The following is a 21,937-nucleotide window of genomic DNA, read 5'->3' as shown; positions in this document are numbered from 1 at the left end:
ACAAAAGGTGAACTGGGAATGAGCAGGAGAGACTACAAAGCAACATTAAGAAACACTCTAGACTTGCGGGGAATGCAGAGGTGGCTCAGTGGTTACAGCATTGTTTACTCTTACAGAGGACCTAAGTTCAGTTCCCAAGGCCCATGTCAGGTGACTCAACCTCCTGTGACTCTAACTACAGGGGGTTTGACATCCTCTTTGGTTTCCATGGACACCTATATATGTGATGCGCCTATACCCAGATACAGATAGATACACATCAGAATAATTTTATCTTCAAAAAAAAAAAAGAAAATTTGGTGGACTTGAGTGGTGGCATGGAGCTTGCCACCAAGCCTGACAATCTGAGTTCCGTTCCCAGGACCACGTTGTAGAGGAGCAGACTGAAGCCTAAAGGCTGTCATGTGACCTCTCAGGCATGCATAGCACAGCTGCCCCCAGACAGACAGATACATGCAATAAAAAAGGATTTAGTAGACTACTGCATGCCCTGATCTTTACTTATGGTATGTATATGTGTGTGTGTGTGTGTTTGTGTGTGTGTGTGTGTGTGTGTGTGTATATATACACTTATAGTATGTATGCAGTTGTCTAAATATTTGGTCTCAAACCAGGTTATATTATTGGTTAAAATATATTTTTATACAAATCTCAAAACAGATTTTTAATAACAATCCATTTTCAATATAAAGAATTCACTATCAAAAACCAAAATGTAGTTTTTTAGTTTGAGTTACCAAGACATCTACTTTGAAGATAGTATGACCTAAATGAATATAAAGTGCACACAGGCTTAACAATCCAGGCAAAAATCATCTCAACCTGACAGAACAGTACTTAAGTGGAAACAATCTATATTATGACCCTCCATAAAAAATAACGTGCTAGGTGAGAAAACTGTGTATGTCTCTGTGTGTGCGTGTGCGTGTGCGTGTGCGTGTGCGTGTGTGTGTGTGTGTGTTTGTGTGTGTGTAATATGACCCATTTCCTGCCCTATGACCCATGCCCTAACCATAGATACTTTGTTTCTGCAGGCTTGCCTATTCTGGGAGTTGCATATGTAGTGCAGGGACTCAAACAACTTCTGCCAGTTGTTTTTCCCTTAGGGTAGTGTTTCAGAGCTCATCCGCAGTATAGTACATGCCAGTACTTCATGCCTTTCTGTGGCTGAGTGACGTTTTTAATGGGATAATGACTACATTTTACTTATCCACACATGACCCACTAATGGATATTTTGGTTCTTCTGGGTTTTTTTTTTGTTTTTTGTTTTTGTTTTTTTTTTTTTTTGTTTTTTTGAGACAGGGTTTCTCTGTGTAGCCCTGGCTGTCCTGGAACTCATTCTATAGACCAGGCTGGCCTCGAACTCAGAAATCCGCCTGCCTCTGCCTCCCGAGTGCTGGGATCAAAGGCGTGCGCCACCACGACCGGCATAGGTTCTTCTGTTTCTGGCTGTCAGAAATAATGCTTGTGTGGATGTGTGGACACCATGTACAAGCTTTTATGTGTGCAGCACATTCCCATTTCTCTTGGCCTAGCAGTGGGATGGCTGAACCATAGGATAACTGTGTGTAGCCAGGGTTCACTAGAGGAACAGGGCTTACAGATCGAGTCTAACATAGGTAGGAAGGGATTGATTAGAATGCTTACAGCAGTGGTTCTCAACCTTCTTGATGCTGGGACCCTGTAACACAGTTCCTCGTGGTGTGCTGACCCCCAGCCATAAAATGATTTTCTTTTCTTTTCTTTTTTTTAAAAAAGATTTTATTCATGTATTTGGTATATATGATGAATACACTGTAGCTGTCTTCAGACACCTGAACAGGACATCGGATCCCATTACAGATGGTTCTGAGCCACCATGTGGTTGCTGGGATTTGAACTCAGGACCTCTAGGAGAGCAGTCAGTGCTCTTAACCTCTGAGCCATCTCTCCAGCCCCCATAAAATGATTTTCATTGCTAGTTCACAACTGTAATTTTGCTCCTGTTATGGATCACAATGTAAATATTTTTGGAGATAAGAGATTTGCCAAAAGGAATGAAGAGATGGCTCTGCAGTTAAGAGCACCAGCTGCTGTTCTAGAGGACCCAGGTTCAATTCCCGGAACCCTCATGGGTGGTTCACAACCATATGTAACTCCAGTTCCAAGAGATCTGATGCTCTCTTCTGGCCTTTCTGGACACCAGGCATGTATGTGACACAGAGACACGTAAACAGACGCACACACCCTTACACATAAAATAAAACACTTTTTCAAAGTGGGTTTTCCCACTTCAAATGATTTAATTAAGAAAAAAAGCCTTCCAGGTAGTGGAGGTACACACCTTTAGTCCCAGCAATCAGAAGGCAGAGGCAGGAGGATCTCTTGAGTTTGGGGCCAGCCTGTTCTACAGAGCAAGTTCCAGGACAGCCAGGGCTACACAGAGAAACCCTGTCTTGAAAAACAAAAAAGAAAAGAAAGAAAAAAAAAATCCCTCACAGGTGTGTGTGCCCGGCCACTTGGGTTTCAGTTAGTTCCAGATGTAGCCGAGTTGACAACCAAGAATGGCCACCAGACCAACTGAGAGACTCCCAGGCTGGCTCCCAGTCTCCATCATTATACCCAGCCCGCTCTTACGTGAGTGCCAGGGACCCAAACGCAGGTCTTCATGCTTGTGTGGTAGGCATTTTACTGACTGAGCCATCTCCTCAGCCCCCAAAGACCCTTCGAAGCTAAAATAAAGCAAAAAGAAAGAAAGAAAGAAAGAAACAAACAAACAAAAAAATCACAAAAAACTCAGACCCTGTAGTTCTAGGAAATTTTCATTGAATTCTTTCTTTAAATTTTTTCCCTTTTCACATTTTTTTAACCCAACTTTTTTTTTTTGAGATTTATTTATTTTATGTATGTCTTCAGACACACCAGAAGAGGGCATCAGATCCCATTACAGATGTTTGTGAGCCACTGTGTGGTTGCTGGGAATTGAACTCAGGAGCTCTGGAAGAGCACCGCTGAGCCATCTCTCCAGCCCCTCTTCCCTACTTTTTTCTTATTTGTTCTCATATTCTAGATGTCATATTCTAGGTGTCTAACTTTCTGTCCTATATTCCGAAAGTTTTCCTCAATTTGTTTTTAACCTTTTTTTAAAAATTATTATTCCTGACATTATAGTTTTAAAAAGATGTCTTCTATTTTTATTTATGTTGCGTCTCTTTATGTGTGCTCACAGAAGCCAGCATAGGGCAGTAGAACCCTGGAGCTGTACTCACCCACTGTTGTGAGTCACCCCATGTGGGTGTTAGGAATCGAACTCGGGTCCTCGAGACTGGTATACTCTCTCACAAGATGGAGCCATGTCTCCATCACCTAAGTGGGATCTTCTACAGAGATTTGATGTAACCGACAAAGTTTAAAATATTTACTGGTCATTTGCAGAGAAAGATTTCCAGTTCCCAACTGAAATCCATTTTCAGCTGGGTGACTGGTTAAGTTTCCTGGGTGCCCACTCAGAGTTGACCAACAACTGAATACATGGACGGCTTCCCCATGTTTAAACCTTTATACTTGTGGGTTGCCCCAGGCCTTCAGTTGGGCCATCTGCAGTGCGTGGCGATAGTCACCACAGATTTTGTTAATTGAACTTGGAGGGTACGTGTTCACTCTGCACTAATGGCTATTCTTGTCCCCGGGACAGAATGCCTGCCATAAACCACTCAAAAGGAATGATTTATCTTGGCTCCCGGTTTCACAAGATTCTGTCTGTGATCACTTGGCTCCATATTACTGGGCCCATCGAGGGTTGGGACATCATGGTTGTGGGGGCAGGGGGACACAAGAGCTTCTTCATGGTGAACAGGCAGCAAGGAAATACAGTGAGGGAACAGGGCCAGATACAGGCCAAGGACAGGTACCAGTGACCTCTTCCTCCAATAGCCCTGCCTTTTTCTGTTACCACCTCCTAATAACCATGCAACCATGCAGCATATTTTGGCGCGATCTAGGAATTAATCCACTCATAGGTCAGAGTCCTCATGATGTAGTCATTGCCATAGACACACCCAGGAGCGTGTTGCACCTGTCTCTCCTAAGCGCGTCTTAATCCACAGCTAGAAAGTCCAGATCCGCCCTCCCCACTCTTCATTTCCCCTCCATAGCATTTGAGATTGCATGGCTTTCGTGCTTAGTAATTTACCTGAACCTGCTCTTGAGGCCACTGGTTGGCTAACTGCTAGGTACAGGTGTCTAGTTTCATTGTCCCTTGGCTATTAACTTAGCACCACAGAATGAGTAAATGATAAAGGTTTCCTTCGGCTTTTGGTTCTGGTCCATGTCCAGTGAGACAGCCTTTTTGCTGGCAGAGTCCTGAAGCTGTGCAGGGGGTTGCGTGGTGGGAGTTGTTCGCATGAGCTATACTCATAGGGCTCCGTCCTGATGTCGCCCTCCGGCCCTAATCGCAGTCAGTGGCTCTACCACTACAGTTGCGTCCATTCGCACGCTCTCTAGTGCCTCACTGTGGGGACTGAACGCCAGCCTGAGCTTCAGCGGGAGCAAAGCCTGTTCAAACCACAGCCCCAGAGGAAGGGTCTCTAAGGCACACTTCCCCTTCTGCGCTACGTCTAGCACTGTGGTCGTCTCTCTGTTCTAGAGTACCTGTACTCCCTTCTTCTGCAATCCCGGTTTGGACTGGTCCTCACCTCCCCACATCTAACCCGACCCTTCATCTCTCACAGACACACTCAGGAGAGAGCTTCACCTGGCTGCTAAGCGCGTCTTAGTCCACAGCTACACAATCCAGATCGGCCCTGCCCTCTCCTCATTCCCTCTCCATAGTATCTGAGATTGTGTGGCCTCCACACTTAGTAACTTACCCGACCCTGCTCTTGAGATCCCGGGCACCACAGTACCACACTAGACCCTAATCACCCCCCACGCGCTTTGCTAGAAGGCTCTCCTGATGTGCCTGCCCTGTGCATCCCACTGCCTCTCACCACGATCACAGTGGGGTTCTTTGAAGTCTGTTGACATCAGTTTACTGAGAAAAAAAAAAAAGGTGTCTTTCTCTGCCTCTCTGCATCCACTTGATAAAATCCAGACTCCAGACTCCTAACACGGCTTCACACCACCATCACAACATGAACTTTAAAACTCTGCTTTTATTACATTTTTTCTGTACATGTACATGTGTGTGCTCATATGTGAGTGTATGTTTGTATGGGTGTGTGCTTGTGTGTGAGTATGCGCATGTACCCATGTGCTCCCATGTGTTTATGTGGGGGGGCTTACAGGACAACTTTCAGAAGTCGGTTCTTTTCTTCCACATGCAGGTCCTGGGGATTGAACTTAGGTGGTTAGGTTTGACAGCGGGTGCCTTGATCCACCGAGCTGTCTTACCCACCCTTAACAGGTTTTTTTTCCCATGAGATTAGTATAAAAACTCATTTGTCGGGCTGGTGAGATGGCTCAGTGGGTAAGAGCACCCGACTGCTCTTCCGGAGGTCCAGAGTTCAAATCCCAGCAACCACATGGTGGCTCACAACCATCCATAACAAGATCTGACTCCCTCTTCTGGAGTGTCTGAAGACAGCTACAGTGTACTTACATATAATAAATAAATAAATCTTTAAAAAAAAAAAAAAAAACTCATTTGTCTACAAAATCTAATCTAAAATGATGTGAATATATTTATAGTCCCTCTCATTTAGTATAAAAATCCACGGCAGAAGTATTTCGTTCCAGCGTGTAACTTCCATGTCTCACAGTGGTGGGGTGTTAAGTAATGTTTGATTTGTGCAGCATATAGATGTTCTAAAATCTGTAAAACTGTCGTGGGCAGGAGAGATGGCTCAGTCAGTAAAGGGTGTGGCTAACAAGCACAAGCCTTGCACGTGCTCCCAGGACCTGTATAAACAGAAGGGAAGGGAGGCAGAGACAGGCCCATCCCCGCAGCTTGCTGGCCAGGCACACTTGCCTTCTTGGCACGATCCAGGCCATGAGTGACCCCTGTCAAAAATAAAAAAAATAAATAAATAAAGATAAGGAACGGCATTGGAGGTTGTCTTCTGGCTTCCACACGCATGTACACACACACAGCAGAAGGAACCTATGAGTTCCCACATTAACTTCTACACAGGAGGAATCAGATCCAAAGACACTGTGTGTGTTGGGGATAAGGGGAGTCTAGGTAAACATGAAAGTCTGCCTCAAACCTGGAACCTTACAGGCCATGTCGTGCCCTCAGACAGCTTCAGGTCCCTGCCTCTGCCCTTTGTTCCTGCAATGGTTTCCTCCTATCCTTTGTGCCCAGGCTGGACCATCCAATAGAAGAAACAGTTTCTTCATCTCCTGTCCGTCCGAGTCTGCCTCTCTGCCCCTCGGTCATGCTACTGGCTGGCCTTCACTTGAGACTCCGTGTAAAGATGCTCACTCCCTCCAGCACGTACTGGGCAAACAACCTGGGGCGGTCCCGTGTCTCTCGAGAGCAACCACATCGACCTTTCCCATGCCCTGGAGCCTCTCAGCTCACTCCCAGGGTTTCACTCTCAGTTTCAGCACGTGCCCACGTCCATCGTCCTTCCCTCTGCTTCTTCACACGCACAGGTGTGTGAACAGTGCCACCCCACAGCCTAGCCTTCCAGGGCCAGCTCCTCCCAGACTTCCTGCTCTCCTCCAGTGTGGCAGTCCCAGTCCCCAGGGACTCTCCTGCCTCAATCTTAAGCCAAGTGCCTTTTGTCTCCTGGGATGACATAGCAGTTTTTTCCCTTAATTTCACGGTGACTCACTTTTTAAAAATAGTCTTTGATGTGTCAAGGCCTTTTTTTAAAACTGGATTCTTACCTCCTCAAAGAAACCCTAAGATATTAATTAGGGGTGACCTTCCCCCCTGAAGCCACACACCCCTCACTTCCCATACCTCAGTGCTTTTGCTTACTCATTCCCAGCCTGCCACTGTGACCTGCTAACCTCACACTGGCTGAGGCACCTTCCCTACACATCTTTCTAGCTATTCCTAGTAAAAGCCCTAGACCTGGCCTTCCACCCTAACTCTTAAGGCTTCTAACACTCTTAGTCTGTGATCCCAGGAGAGCTCAGACATTCTTGGACTTCAGGGACCATCTTTGCTCTTTCCCTAGCCCTTTATTTCCTGTGCATGCACTCGTGTATTCTCATTTGCAGGTGGGTAGGTACATGCATGTACACACGCGTGTGGAAGCCCTAAGTTGTGTCACGTGTCCTCACCAGGCGTGCCGATTCTTGGTAGTCTAGCCAGCCAGCTTGTCTCTGACTTCTGAGGTTTTACCTGGGTTCTGAGGATCCAAACTCCAGTTCTCGGCAAACATTTTATACACTAAGCCATTCCGCCCTCCTTCGAGCAGCTGAGCTTTGTAAAGGCTTTGGAGCCTTATATGCTTGGTAAGCTGGATTGATAAAATCTGAGGAGAGCCTTCTTGGAAGAAGTTTACTGCATCCACAGCTTCCACTCTCAGCTGAGTCCTCAAAGCTGGACCGCCGGACAGAACCGATCCGACTGAAGTCGGGAACGCCCTCCCTTCGAGTCCGGCCGCCATCTGCACACCATATTAGGACGCCCTTCTTGTCATCAGTTCTCATCGCTCTTGGCTCACTCTCCTAGGACATTTTTTTCCCTCTGTGTTTCTTCAGTAATCTGTTTATTCAAGTTTTGTTTGTTTGTGTGTCTGTGGGGGTGGAGTGGGGGGTGGGGTTGAGAGGGAAGAAGCTGAGGAACTAGGGCTAGGGGACTTGATCATTCCAGGATCTAAGCAGTGGAGAAATTGCAAAGGAAACAGATGGCTGTGTGGATGATAAGATATACCTTGGGGGGCTGGAGAGATGGCTCAGTGGTTAAGAGCTCTGACTGCGCTTCCAGAGGTCCTGAGTTCAATTCCCAGCGACCACATGGTGGCTCACAACCATCTGCAATGGAATCCAATGCTGTCTGAAAACATGGCAATGTACTCATATACACAAACTAAGTAAATACACCTTTTCTTCCTCTCTTTCTTTCTTCCTCTCTTTCTTTCTTTCTTTCTTTCTTTCTTTCTTTCTTTCTTTCTTTCTTTCTTTCTTTCTTTCTTTTAAAAAGATACTACCTCTGGTTGGGGGTGTAGCTCAGTCGGAAGAGTGCTTGCCTAACATGCATGTAGTCCTGGGTTCGACTCCTATCACTCTATAAAACCAGACACAATGAAGAACACCTGTGACCTCAGCCCTGGGAAACAGGAGGATCAGAAATTCAAGGTCATCCTCTAATACATACTTAATTCAAAGCCAGCCTGGGATACGTGAAACCCTGTCTCAAAAAATAAACAAGTAAATAACAGTAAGAAAAATAAATTATCATTTCTCTTAATAGATCACCAGCACCACCCCCACTCCCAGCCAAGTTGAAGGCTCTTTGTAAAGCCAGATTGGTGACTACAGCTTAGACCCATAATCTAACTTGTCCTCTGCTTTTGAGTCAGCCTGTGAATGTGTTGTCCCGGGTGACAAGCATGCTTTTATACCAGTCGTTAGGAGGGCGGGGAAGGGGGCAGGAAGCGAGCTGCCAGAGGGGACGAGCTCCCTGCAAATGCAGAATGCATCCAGGTAGCAGGAGGCAGAAAGAGGAGACTCCTAGGGGTTGGTCAGGCCTCATGGAAACTGAGCAAAGCCAAAACACTAAGGCCTTGAGGAGGGATGCCCCGAGTCATAGCTGGTCACCACAGAGGAAGCAGGAGGACGTTTTGAAGGTCGAGCTTCTCTGCAATGCTCTCAACAGCAGGCTCTGACTCTTCACTGTAATGTTTTACCATGTGATCTGCAGGACCAAGCATCTAGCCTGGCCTAGGCCCCGCCCTTGTCTCCCTTCTATGCTGTGATTGCTCCTAGCGCCCCAATACTCTGTGCTTCCTTCCCAGTGCATGTCTCCAGAAGGCAGCCCCCAGGGAATGGCTTGACCTTCCTGTTGATCAGGCCACCTCAGTGGTCCATCAGTAGGCCACTCTTACTCAGAGAAGTCAGCCTGAGTTTGCACAAGCCTGAACTGTGGATATGGTCTTCTGTATGTCTCATTTCTCATTCCTGTTCTGTTCGTTGCAAATCCTGAAGCCAAGTTTCTATTTGAGAACACGAGCTGGAACCCTTTACTGCCCTATTTTTGCAAGTTTCTGTTTGTTGTTTTTGATGTATGGTAGCAGGCACTCTGTGACTGGCACACTCCCCTCTGTCCTGCTGAGGCCACTGTTAGTTTGTTTGTTTGTTTGTTTGTCTTTAAAGGCTTCGTGGGGCCTGGAGAGTTGTCTCAGTGGTTAAGAGCACTGACTGCTTTGCTAGAGGATCTGGCTTTGATTCCCTGCACCCATGTGTCAGCTTATAAACATCTGCGACTCTCAATCCCAGGAGACCCAACTGTCTTTTCTGGCCTCCGTGGGTACCAGGCACACAAGTGGTGCACAGACTTGTACTCAAGCAAGACACCCATACATGGGCTGAAGAGATGGCTCAGTAGTTAGAGCACTTGCTGCTCTTTCAGAGGACCCAGGTTCAGTTCCTAGCTCCCACGTGTTGCCTCACAACCAACCGGCTATATCCAGTTCCAAGGGATCTGTTACCTTCTCCTGGCATCCCTGGGGAACAGGAACTCACGTGGTGCTCATGGAAGGAAAACATTCATACATTAAATAAAAATAAATAAATCTTAAAAATACTCGAACACATGAAAATTGTTTTTAAATAGAAAAATTCTGCTGTGGCGCAGGACATAGCCGTCTCTCCACAGCCTCAGGCAGATGTGGCCGGTTCTTTCTTAGAACACTTCCCACCTTCCTGCTTTCTCCACTGCAGCAGTCAGGCCCACTCTGACCCTAAGTGCAGGAGGTTCTGGGGCGTGCCCTCCCTCAGCCGAGAACTCCCTTCTAGCCTTTGCTTCTGATGGCTCCTGTCTTCAGGTCACCGTCCCCATGCCCTAACACGCCATGGGTCATGTCTGTTCTTCCTCCTCCCCCTTGGCCTTTTAACGTTGTGTCATATCAATCAACCACCCCTGTGAGAAATGGCTTCCTTCATTTTACATACTTGGCATTTCACCCCTCGCCCACTAACGTGACTTTCTTGAGGACAGGAACACTCACGTTCTTACTCTGCGTGTCTCTGTTGTTGTTACTGTGGTGTGCAGGATATAGTATTTTCTGTATTAAGGAGCAGCGGAATCTCTCTTTTTTTCTGTCTTATCACAGGGACATGTTAGTTTACGTGTTTGAATTCTACCTGTTTGCTTGGGAACAGTCTGTTTGCTCCTCATTCTCCCACTCCTGAAGCTCGCACGGGGTGGATAGCAGAAGATCTAGATGTGGAACATATAGGGTAGCAGGCAGGCGGCACCCCAGAGTGCAGCTCATTCACACATGCCTGGGGCTTTCAAAGCCTGGGCAAAACCTAAGACTATGGGCTGCATTCTCTTCCCTACCCCTCCGTAGTCTCCACATTCTGCTTCAGAAACCAGACACAGGAAACATCTGACCGTAATAAAAAGCTTCCAGTAAATTCTAGCTTTCCTCATTGTGCAGCGAGCTCTGTCATGCTTTGGTCTGGGATTCTGTTTGGTCATTTGTGCAACACACCACATGGCCGCCCGCCTCTGGCCTAGGAGCCAGGAACAGCTGGAGCCTGGAACGCTCAAGTAAAAATGACTTATTTGTTAGCTTCAGAGGGAGAAATCTGGATTCTTGCTCTGTTGCTTGCAAAGCAAACGTCTCTTTTTGTTGAATGCTAAGTTTTCCCGTAAGCTGTCATCATGGTTTATAACTAAAATAATCTTACATCCTTTAGAATAAACACAAATAATGAATCACCAAACTGGTCTATGCCTTTAAGACTGAAAACAAAATTTATTTGAACTTACACAGAGCATGAATATGTCACTCACCCCCTGTTCATGACATCTCAACTCTGAAAACGCATGCTCCCTGAGCACAGCGACCATTGCAGAGACTCAGCTTCCCAGGAGACGGCGACCTTCCCCTCCAGGCTTCCCTCCCAAGACCCTCATCGATCACTCTTTACCTGTACCTTGTCCGTCTTCCTGGCCTGCGAGGCAGAGACCTCTCTTACTGAGCATTGGTGCTTGGTAATGCTTGCGGCAAGGGGCCTAGAGCTGATGAGGGAATGCTGCCTAGCCTGTGCAAAGCCCTGGGCTCCATCCCTGGGACCGAGGAACAAACTGTGGGAAGGAAGGAAGAAGAAAAGAAGAGAAGTGAAATTGGGTTGTCCAGGAGTTGATGTAACTGCTCTGAGCTCTCAGGATGGCCCCAGTAACTGAAAAGCCGAACAACCCTCACCACAAACAATGGAAGAGATCTGGAACCTGCCGTGCCTTGGCTCCAATACCAGCCAGTGTGCGCTGGAGCAGTTATTTTTAATCTTTTTCTTCTCCCCTTCCTCCTCCCCTCTCACCCCACTTCTCTCTCTCTCTCTCTCTCTCTCTCTCTCTCTCTCTCTCTCTCTCACACACACACACACACACATACACACACACACACACACACACACACACTCATTTCTGGTCCCAAGTAAAACTCTCCCACCTCAGCTCAAATAGCTGGGACTCCAGTGAGCGCCAGTACCCGGCCCCACCCCCACCCACTTGATGCAAATAACACATGTTCACTGTGGACATTTTGTAGAGTCTTGCCACCAAAGGCAGCCACTACCAGCAATTACTGCTCTTTAGTTATTCAAGTAAGGTCTAGCTTTTTTTAATATGTGGATCAAAAAATTTCAAAAACAGATTATTAGATCAGGATTGCTTATGAGTGAGAAGAAAGTAAATTACAATTGGAAAAATGTCAACCAGTGAAAATCAGGTACTTAAAATTTTATTATTTTTTTGCATCTGGGTGTGTGTGTGTGTATGTGTGTTTGTGCGCAGGGCTAAGGTTGACATCAAGTGTCTTCCTTGACCTACACTTTGTATTTTGAAGCAGGGTCTTGTGCCGAGCTCTGAGCTCACTGTCTAGCTGCCCCGCTTGCCCTGGCCGGTTCCCCAGCTCTGTCTCCTGCACTCTGGGATGACACTGGGCATCGATTGCACCCACCTGCATTTTCACAGGCCTGCTGGGGCTCAGCGCTCCACTCCTCACACTGCACAGCCAGGGTTTCATTCACTGAGCCATCTCATCTGCCCAGCTCTTGAGCTGCCTCTAGAAAGGCTGCCCATCTGGGCAGGCAGCACCTCAGGAGGCCTTCCAAAGCCTCCAGGTGAGGCAGACCTTTTTCCTTCTCACCTTGGCCGAGGGCTTAAAAGGAGGAACACATCTCACGGAGATGAAGCAGACACAAAACACCGAGATAAAAGGGCAGCACTCCTGAGTTAGACTCTGCTCATCAAGAGGCCTGATGGTGCACCCACCTTTCTGTAAAGAGCAAGCTGTCCTGCCTTTTTCTTGGTGGATTTCGGAGCACATGATCTGCCCTTACCCGAGATGCAGGATACTAGCCTCTGGATCCTTTCAGGAAGCCCATCCAGCTCACTGCCCAATGGTTCTTGGTAAACATATTTCCAAAGGGCTTGTGGTCTGGGCATTTCTCTAGAAACTGTCCTTCCGCAGTGGCTTGAGAGTCAGGCGTGGTGCTAGTGATGTAACCGTGAATGAGCAGCTGCCGCGGCTGCTTTCATTGAGCTTCTGTGCTAGCGTGGGGGCCTTGTTAAGTTATGATAACTATGTTGAATTTCTGTGTGTAGTGAGATCTAGAAGATACTGTAGAGTGGGCCGTGGCTGCACACACATGTTCTGCATGCCTGGCTAGATCTCTCTGCAGCGAGTGAGCCTTTTGAATCTGCTCTTTTGAGTCTTGGGTGTTTGGACCACACCTCATGTAGGTATCCCTTGCTGTGTAATTGCTGTGCATTGGCTTTTTACCATTGTTTGAGACTGGATCATATGTTAAGAGATGGCCATGCAAGATTCCTAGCTATAAACTCAAGAGATGTTGCGGGAGAATTGTACTGGCTAGTTTTGTGTCAACTTGACACAGCTGGAGTTATCACAGAGAAAGGAGCTTCAGTTGAGGAAATGCCTCCATGAGATCCAACTGTAAGGCATTTTCTCAATTAGTGACCAAGGGGGAAAGGCCCCTTGTGGGTGAGACCATCTCTGGGCTGGTAGCTTGGGTTCTATAAGAGAGCAAGCTGAGTAAGCCAGGTGAGGCAAGCCAGTAAAGAACATCCCTCCATGGCTTCTGCATCAGCTCCTGCTTCCTGACCTGTTTGAGTTCCAGTCCTGACTTCCTTTGGTGATGAACAGCAGCATGGAAGTGTACGCCGAATAAACCCTTTCCTCCCCAACTTGCTTCTTGGTCATGATGTTTGTGCAGGAATAGAAACCCTGACTAAGACAAGAATCAACATCATCCGGTCCCCTCTCTGCTAGGACTCGAGTCTTTGAGTTGCTTGGAAGCACCTGCTCCCTTCTTCCTTCAGGTCTTTACGGACATGAGGCCATCTCTGTGCCTGTGATGCTCATCCCATTCTTGTTGGCTTTAACCCTCAGCATCCCCATCAGCCCTAGCCCAAGGTCCAGCTTCTCCAGAGAAGCTTATTATGCGCAGTGCCCTCAGGCTGGTCCCTAGCACCGACCGCAACGGCTTCTCTGAGTTGTTCTTCTCGGTGTCTAGCTAAATAGTTTGTCCTCTGATAAGGTCTCTTTCCAAGATGAAAGGCAAGGAGACCCACGGGAGCACAGACCACATGTTGCTGTTGTTGCTGCTGACTACCGTATCATAGTATTCTAGTACATAGTAGATGCCCAACGAACATTTCCTGACTCTGTGAATGACAAGAAGAATGCACTAAGGACACCGAGCTCTGGAACTGTCTTTCTCTCTTTGCTTTGGCTGCTTGGGAGCTCACACCCCACCCCCACCCCCTTGATTCTGCCTGCTGTGTTTGCAAAGGCCCTGGTGGCATGGGCTCTGCGCGCTAATACCTACCCTCTCTTTGACATATCCGCTTTACTATTGCAGCATATGCTATAAATTATTATACGCTACTTTCACGGTTTTACTGGGGGTGGGGTGGGAATAGCAAACAAACACGCATCTGGATATAAGAAAGTGAGCTGCCAAAGGGGAGGAGTCAGTGCTTTTAGGCTGCTGCAGGCTTTGGGTGGAGCCATCAGACCCTTGTCTGACTACAGAAGAAAGACGTGAACTTGTCCTCTTGTGTTACAGATTCATTGCTTCTTTCCCTTGACTCCGCTGGACAAACCCTAGGCACAGGTACCAACTCCCCACCCCCTCTGTCATCTCCTCAGCCCTTTGTGGTGCAGCCTGATGAGTTGGGGGTCCCGGGGGAGGGGGAGAGAGCCACAGAATTATGGAAAAGGCCCCAGGGCTTTGCCATGGAGGGAGCAGAAGGTCCCAGCGGGAAACACTTTTCCAGTTGTTTTCCAGGCAGACACTGAGCTGGGGACGATGGCACTGGCAGAGGCAGGTGGGTCTCTGAGCCTGAGGCCTGCCTGATGGACATGAGGAGTTCTAGGCCAGCCAGGGCTGTCACAACTGGTACTCTTCCTCCTAGAATTGCCATGGTTCGTGTGAGAGGCTATCTAGTCTCTGAATGCATACCCTGTCTCAGAGCAGGCTTTGAGGGACCACCAGCTCTAGGTATGATGAGCATCAGGGCTCACCTACAGAATGGCAGGCAACTAGAGCAGCCAGCTTCCTGAGGACAGCCCTACACCCTCCATTGTACATTCACACACACCACGTGCTCTGGTGAAGAACTCCTGGAGGGAGCGCTGCACCTGCCTGCACCAGTCACAGGCAGACACGCCCTCCCTTCCGGTGTTTACTGTATAGACCTTGCTGTTTGGCACACACTGTTCTGAGCCGAGTCACTGAGGCCAGAAGGTGGTTGTCCTCATCAGACACAGTCCACCTGCCCCATACCTCAGTTCTTGTTGGCAGGGCAGGAAGGACGGACAGACAACTGCTTTGATTCTTCAGCTTGCTACCCCTGGGGAGCTCAGAACAACTTCGCACCAGGGGAAGGATATCCCTATAGGATTCGGTGAAGCTTTGTCTCAGCTTGAATCCCAGAAAGACCGTAGCTGGCCTTTGGAGGGTAGTTAGTCTCTTCCGCTGACCTCATACACAATCAATTCATGTTCACAAGGCCCAGGCAGTTGTGGTAGAGAGGACAAGAGGAAAGCTGTTCCTCCCACCGGGGCCAGGGCCTACTCTGTATCTGTGCTGTACAGAAAGCCTCACAAGTCCCTCGGTTATTTATCCCTCACACTGGCTTTGATTTCCTTCTTTCTTTCTTTTTTTGGTTTTTCAAGACAGGGTTTCTCTGTATAGCCCTGGCTGTCCTGGAACTCACTTTGTAGACCAGGCTGGCCTTGAACTCAGAAATCCGCCTGCCTCTGCCTCCCAAGTGCTGGGATTAAAGGTGTGCACTACCATGCCCGGCTTGAGATAGGGTCTTATTGCTGGCCTGAAACTTCTCTGTAGCATGCCCGGCTCAGTTTTGATTTCTTTAACTGACCTGGAACACACGGTCACCTGTTCAGGGCCCATCCATCCCTACCTGGCTAAAAAGCTCACACTTGGCCTTTGCTGACCATGTGTGCCACTATCCCATGCCACATGGGGCCCCTCCACCACAATGCTGAGGCATGCATGAGAAGTCACTTTAACAGACTGGACAGGCAAGGAAGATCTTAAAGGAACCCCAGGTTACATCTGTGTTATGAGAAAAGATTGACAGCATAATACATCACAATTAAGGACTTTTATTATCAAAGACCTCCTTTAAGACAGTGGAAAGGTATCGTGAAAGAGAGTTCTGCATCATAATTAGCTAAGCAAAAAATTTGTTCCTAAAGCCAAGAAACTACAAAAATCCTTAGGAGTGAACACGCCAGTGTAGAAATGAGCAGAGGACTTGAAAAAGCATTTCAGAAAAGAGGTCCATAAACCTAGGCAGAGGTTGTCAATTACGTTAATACCCAGGAAAGTGAAAACTGAATCACTACAGGTCCAAGGAACAACCAGTCTCAGACGCTTGACCATCCAGCGTTGACAGGACCATGATGGAGCAGATGCCAGTCTCCTCCAAGTGAGAGGTCAAGTTTATACAATCACTTCAGAAAAGACGGTGACAGTGTGTAGATAAGTGTGAACCACACATACCCTAGGCCCTGGCAACTCATCAGACAGCTTTGTCACAGGGGTGGATGCTATCTGTGCTCAGGTACCTGTCACACATGAGAGGGCTGCTGTACTTGCCTGTGCTCTTGTGACAGCCACAGCCAGACACCCCCCTCCCCTCCCCACCCTTCCCCTCCCCTCCCCTTCCCTCCCCTTCCCTTCCCTTCTTGCATTTACAGTGTAGGACTCACTAATTCACACCCTGCCCTTTGACCCAGCCTCGCTCAGGTCAGGGAGGTGGCTCTCCCAGTCCCAGGCAGTACTCAGAATTGTAAAATCCAAATATAATGCACATATAGGGAAAACCAGTAATTATGCAAGTGTCCCATTTATAAGAAACAGAAGAAAATGATCAAACTATATATAGATTAACACCTTGCAGAATTCTTTTTTTATTTTGTTTTTGTTTTTTTTTTAATTTCAATGTTTATTTCTCGAGACATGGTCTTGATGTGGATCCCTCACTGCAGAGAGACAGAACCCTGGCCGCTGTGGGATCTTTGTGGACCAGGCTGGTTTCAAACTTGTGGCAGTCCTCCTGCCTCTGCCTCTGCTTCCCGAGCTCGGTGTTACATGCCCACACCTGGCTTTTGAAGATAGCATCTCACTAGGTACCCCACTTCTAGCTGGCTGGGTCCTCTCTGTGTAGCCTAGGGTGGCTTCCAGCTTGCAGCGGTCCTTGAGCCTCGGCCTTCCAGGTTGCTGGCATGGCAAATGTGTGCTCATGCCACCAAGCCCCACTGTAAGAGATGAGATAAAATTTAAGTTTTATTTATTGTATTTCACTTCTGTGGTGCTTGGAATTGAACCTGGGGCTTTGTGTGCGCCAGACAAGTGCTCTATCATGCCCAGCAGTTACACAGTTACATGCCCAGTTACACTGTTACATGCCCAGCAGTAACACAGATGAGTCTTAAAAAGAGCAGACAGACAATAGAGAATGTATACTGGTTTTTATTTGTATGAACTTCAGAAAGTAAAATGAAACCACATTTGTTTAGATACACAATTCAGTGTTAAAACAGCAAGGAGAAATAAGAGACCAAATTCCATAATAGCTGGGGTAGTAGTGGGAACGACTTAGAACTGGACCATTCTCTCTAGTGACCTGAGTAGGGGCTGGGGGAATGTTCCTTTCACTGTAACTCATTAGGATGTACATTAAGATCTTACACACTCTTCTCTACGTGCAAAAGCCATGCCGCAAGCAGTACTTACCTGGTAACAGGAGGAGAGGGAGGGGGCAGGGGGAGGAGGAGGAGGAGGAGGAGGAGGAGGAGGAGGAGGAGGAGACAGTGTTTATGGAACATCACTGTTGTGAGTGTTCTGCGTCAACTCTCAAAGCAAGGCTTTGAGATAGAGATTGCTAAGGAAACTGACACAGAGAGAAGCAAAACTCCTTATCTAACATCAAATAGCAAGTATGCATCAGAGCTCCGCTTGAGTGCAGGCATGCTAGGGCCGGCATCTGTGTTCTTGCCCAAGCAGTTCCTGCCTCTTTTCTCTTTTCATTGATTTTCAAGGGAATTTTGGTCCTTTACCTCCATCCCTCCTGGAGTTATAAGAACATACATATATTAGGTTTAAATTGCAAATGACTATGGACCACAGGATATAGTTCTGTCCTAACCAGGGTTTCTATTTCTTCGACAGAGCACCATGACTAAAGCAAGCAGGTGAGGTGAGGGCTCATTTGGTTTACACAGTCAGTCACTGTCCATCCTTGAATGAAGGCAGGGCAGGCGCTCAACCTCAAGCAGGGAAGGAACCCGGAGGCCCTGGCCTGGGAGGCTGCTGCTTACTGGCTTGCTTCCCCATGGCTTGCTCAGACTGCTTTCTTGTAGAACCCAGGACCACCAGCCAAGAGTTGGCACCACCCACGGTGGGCTGGGCACACATCAATCATTAACCAAGAAAATGCCCAACAGACTCACCTACAACCCAATCCCATGGAGGCAGTTTTCTCAATTCAGACTCCCTTTTCCCAGACGACCCTGGCTTGGGTCTCAAGGTGATGTAAAACTAAGGACACAGGCTCCCAGGTTTGTACATGGCCCACTGTGAAAGGAGAGAAAGAATGAAGACTCCCACTCTTTTCTTTTATAGTGGAGGATAGATTTAAGCTGAATGAAAGTCAGCTTTATCCTTTTTTAAGATTTAAAAAATATTAAATTGGGTGTGTTTGGGTAGGTATGTGTGTGTGCGTGCAGATGCCACAGTGAACAGATTTATTTGATCCGTCCGGTGTCCTAGAGCGCTCCAGGCGCTGCCGGCTCCGACCTGGGTGCTGGGCACTGAACTGAGGTCTTCTGGAAGCAGTGAGTGTTCTGACTGCAGAGCCATCTCTCCAGCCCCAGCCTTTTAAAAACGAGCCTACAAAGTAATGGGTTTTGTTCCGTCATCTTCATAAAGGCATGCCACATGCAAACTCTGACTTGGTTAGGACTGATCCTCACTGTACCCAGCATTCCATTTTCCTGACTCCACCTGCTAGACTCGTCAGGTCGTCCCACGCCAGTCATGTTCTCGAGGAACACTGGCCAGCAGTCTTCTGCAGCAGTCTTCTGCTTTGCGTCATTCCCAAGAGCAGGGAGAGCTAGCTGGTCAGGCTTTCCTCGGCGGCCACTGGATTGCTTTATGTGGGGAGACTTCTCATAGCACTGGGCATACTACATTGCCAAAAAAGTCTTAGTATCTTAGCAAAACAACTTTGGACTTAATCCCTATTTTATGTCCTTTCTTTGACATGAGTAATTAAACACAGGGAAGTGAGATCCCATCCCAGATAAGGGACTGATCACTCCCCACGTCTCTGTCACCAAGCGCCGATAATGGCTTGGACAGAATGCACTTCGCAGCTCTTTGAGGACTCTGAAACATTAGTCATAGCAGACAGGATGGGAAGAAGACCAGAAGTTAATGCATTATCAAACCAGCAGTGTGTTTCCCAGTTCCCCTCAGTGTCCCACACCCCAGCCAGCAGTGCACACCATACAAACAGCTCCAGGAAATGGCCTCTGGCTATGTCTCTAGTGTGTGTATATGCATGTGTCTGTGTGTTGGGGGGTGGGGGATCCTAAGGCCTGGACAGAGGAGGAAATCCCACGGTGGTTTTTCCTTCTGTTTCCCTGGTGTCCAGCCCTAAGCTGTCCCACAGTGGTAGCTGAGGTAATGACAGCACCACCGATGAGGACTTGAGAAAAGCTGAAGTCTCAAGAGGGTGGATGAGAGCTGTTGTTTTTTATTTTGATCTCTGCCTTTCTGCTGGTAGTTCTGGATCTGGGAACAGCAGTTCAGAAAATACATAAAGGACAATGGTAACCGAGGCCCTGGCTTTCTGGCCCAAGGAACCAGAGTGCACAGGGAAGAGGAAGAGCGGAAGGAGGTGCTTGAGAAGGCGGCCCCAAACACAGGCTTTCAGAATCCACCAAGGGGCGGGCGACCTCCCAAGTGTCAGTGGACGCTGGTGTCAGCGGGACGCTGGGTGTGCACACACAAGGTGGTCTGAATAGGCTGGAAAGTGGTGCTGACAAGGAATCCATAACCAGGGAAGGCTGGCCAGGACCTGCTGCCCAAACCCAGTCTGCTCAATTGTCTCCGAAAACAAAATTAACGCCCTCCATTGGAGTCACACAAGGCCTCGTATTTCATAACACAATATTAAAATATCCAGGATATGAGCCAAAATTAATTATCTTATAAAGAACCAGAGAAAGGTGTTGAAGAGATGGCTCAGTGCTTAAGAGCACAGGCTGCTCTTCCAGAGGTCCTGAGTTCAAATCCCAGCAACAGCATAGTGGCTCACAACCATCTGTAATGAGATCTGATGCCCTCTTCTGGTGTGTCAGAAGGTGGCTACAGTGTACTCACATATACTAAATAAATAAATCTTTTGGGAAAATATTTTTATAATTAAATAAACCAATTACAGACCCCATCAGCTGCTGAAGAAAGAGTGTTTGACAAACTGAACCTCTGTTTATGAAGGGACCACTCAAAGGAGCAGCTCGAAGGAGCATGAATATGATAAAACACATATGAAATGTGTTTTCTCGAAGAACTAGTTAAAACATTTTTTAAAAAAAGAAAGAAAGGTCTTTAGCCTGATGCAGGGCACCTGCAAGGACCCACAACCCATAAGCCTGAAATCAGGCTCCACCGCTAAAAGTCTCAGAAAGCGTGAAGGGAGAAAAGGTCCTTATGGGTTATAGATGAGCAAGAAGGAGGTTAAACTGCTGTCTCTGTGGTCACACAGAGAATCCCAGAGAATCTACGAACTGTGCACGCAGACTCCTAGAGCTTCACCAGGTCCAGCATGATGCGGGACCCAAGGTCAAAACACAAAGGTTAACTGTGGCACTAAAACCAGGCAGTCAATGAAGACCTTCAAAAATTCTGTGAACGTCCCCAAATCGGAGGGTTTACGGATAAACATGAATCACTCACAGGACCCGCTGCAAACTTCTCACACTTCAAACCATGAGCCCAGAGCCTGTGTCGTCCTCCTCCCTGTAGGAAACAGAAACACCCTTCCACCCACGTCCTCCCTTCCATCCGCGTCCTCCCTCCCCGCTCTTTCTGTCCTCCTCCTCCAACTACTGTCCAAGGTCCTGGCCCCTCTGCCCTGGCCCAGAACCGTTGCTCAGTACTGGGCTGTCTGCTCGTTAGTTGCCTCCCAGAGGACTTTCTCAGTGAGCCTGGTTCCTGTCTGGTCCTCAGTGTGAGCTCTCCAGGGCCTCAGCCACGCACATTGACCATGATCCTAACTGACTTACAAAGTCCACCTTACCTCCATGATTTCACTTTGCCATCTGTGCCCCTCGCTGCCCACAGCCACGGCACACTTGCTCCTCCTTGGAGATGCTGGGTCTCCTCCTGCCTCTCGGCCTTTGTACTTCGCAGGCTTCTCTTACCTCCTCCACGGTACGACTGTCTTCATTGTCCAGTGTCACCCTACAGGAAGGTTACTTTATCTGGGGTAGTCTCTTCAGAAAGCCATGCCTCCACTCATCCTCAGTATTCACCCATTCTAAGTGGCTGTCCCCATCTGCGTTCTGTCACTCTCTACCACTATGCTGTAGGCGGCACTGAACCAAAGACCTCGTGCGTTTTGATAGAACAGCTCTTGGCACATTATAAGTTCCTGGTAAATATTTTTTTTTTTAAAGCAGGTTAATGTGTGTAAGCCTGAGTGTAGGCAGGCACACATTAACACACATACACACACACACGAGGCAGACAGAGATACAGAAATCACACCATGTCCCCATTTTAACTATTGATTAAGACAAAAACCACCTCAGATGCAAATGTTCTTGTGGCTTCCTAGGTTGCTCTTTAAACTGTCTGGCCATTTGTCTTAATTGGTTTAATCTGCCATAATAGAATTGATCTGGTGGCTTGAGAAATAGAAGGTAGAAGCCAGTAAGATGGCCCAGCCAGTAAAGGAAGGCATTTGTCACCATGCCTGATGACCTGAGCTCCATCCCCAATCCCCACATGGTAGGAGAGGACACTCTCTCCAGAAGTGATTCGCTGACATTACACAAGTGCTGTGGCAATGCACACTCCTCCCACAACGCAGAAACACAAAGAATTAATTTTGCCAGGCAGTGGTGGCGCATGCCTTTAATCTCAGCACTCAGGAGGCATAGATAGGTGGATTTCTGAGTTCGAGGCCAGCCTGGTCTACAGAGTGAGTTCCAGGGCAGCCAGAGCTGCACAGAGAAACCCTGTCTCGAAAAACAAAA

The 21,937-nt window shown here is 47.7% G+C and overlaps 1 protein-coding gene across 20 annotated transcripts in view; it reads left to right on the top strand.

Moving 5' to 3' along the window:
• St3gal3 (ST3 beta-galactoside alpha-2,3-sialyltransferase 3) overlaps window positions 1–21,937 on the top strand; it is a 202,821-nt gene that overhangs the window by 66,071 nt on the left and 114,813 nt on the right. For 12 of the 20 annotated variants that reach the window (XR_376301.3, XM_006502895.1, XM_006502892.3 and 9 more), the window contains one exon: window positions 14,205–14,252. The exons of the other annotated variants lie outside the window; for them this stretch is intronic. Coding sequence is in view for 11 of the 12 variants with exons in the window: in XM_006502895.1 (XP_006502958.1) it covers window positions 14,205–14,252 (48 nt within the window). In the remaining variant the exon portion in view is untranslated. The remainder of the gene's footprint in view (window positions 1–14,204; window positions 14,253–21,937) is intronic. 20 annotated transcript variants of the gene reach the window in all.

This window comes from Mus musculus, chromosome 4, assembly GCF_000001635.26.
Source record: "Mus musculus strain C57BL/6J chromosome 4, GRCm38.p6 C57BL/6J".
NCBI lineage: Eukaryota > Metazoa > Chordata > Mammalia > Rodentia > Muridae > Mus > Mus musculus.
The sequence above is the reverse complement of the archived record's forward strand: the minus strand, read 5'-3'. Positions and strand labels throughout refer to the sequence as shown.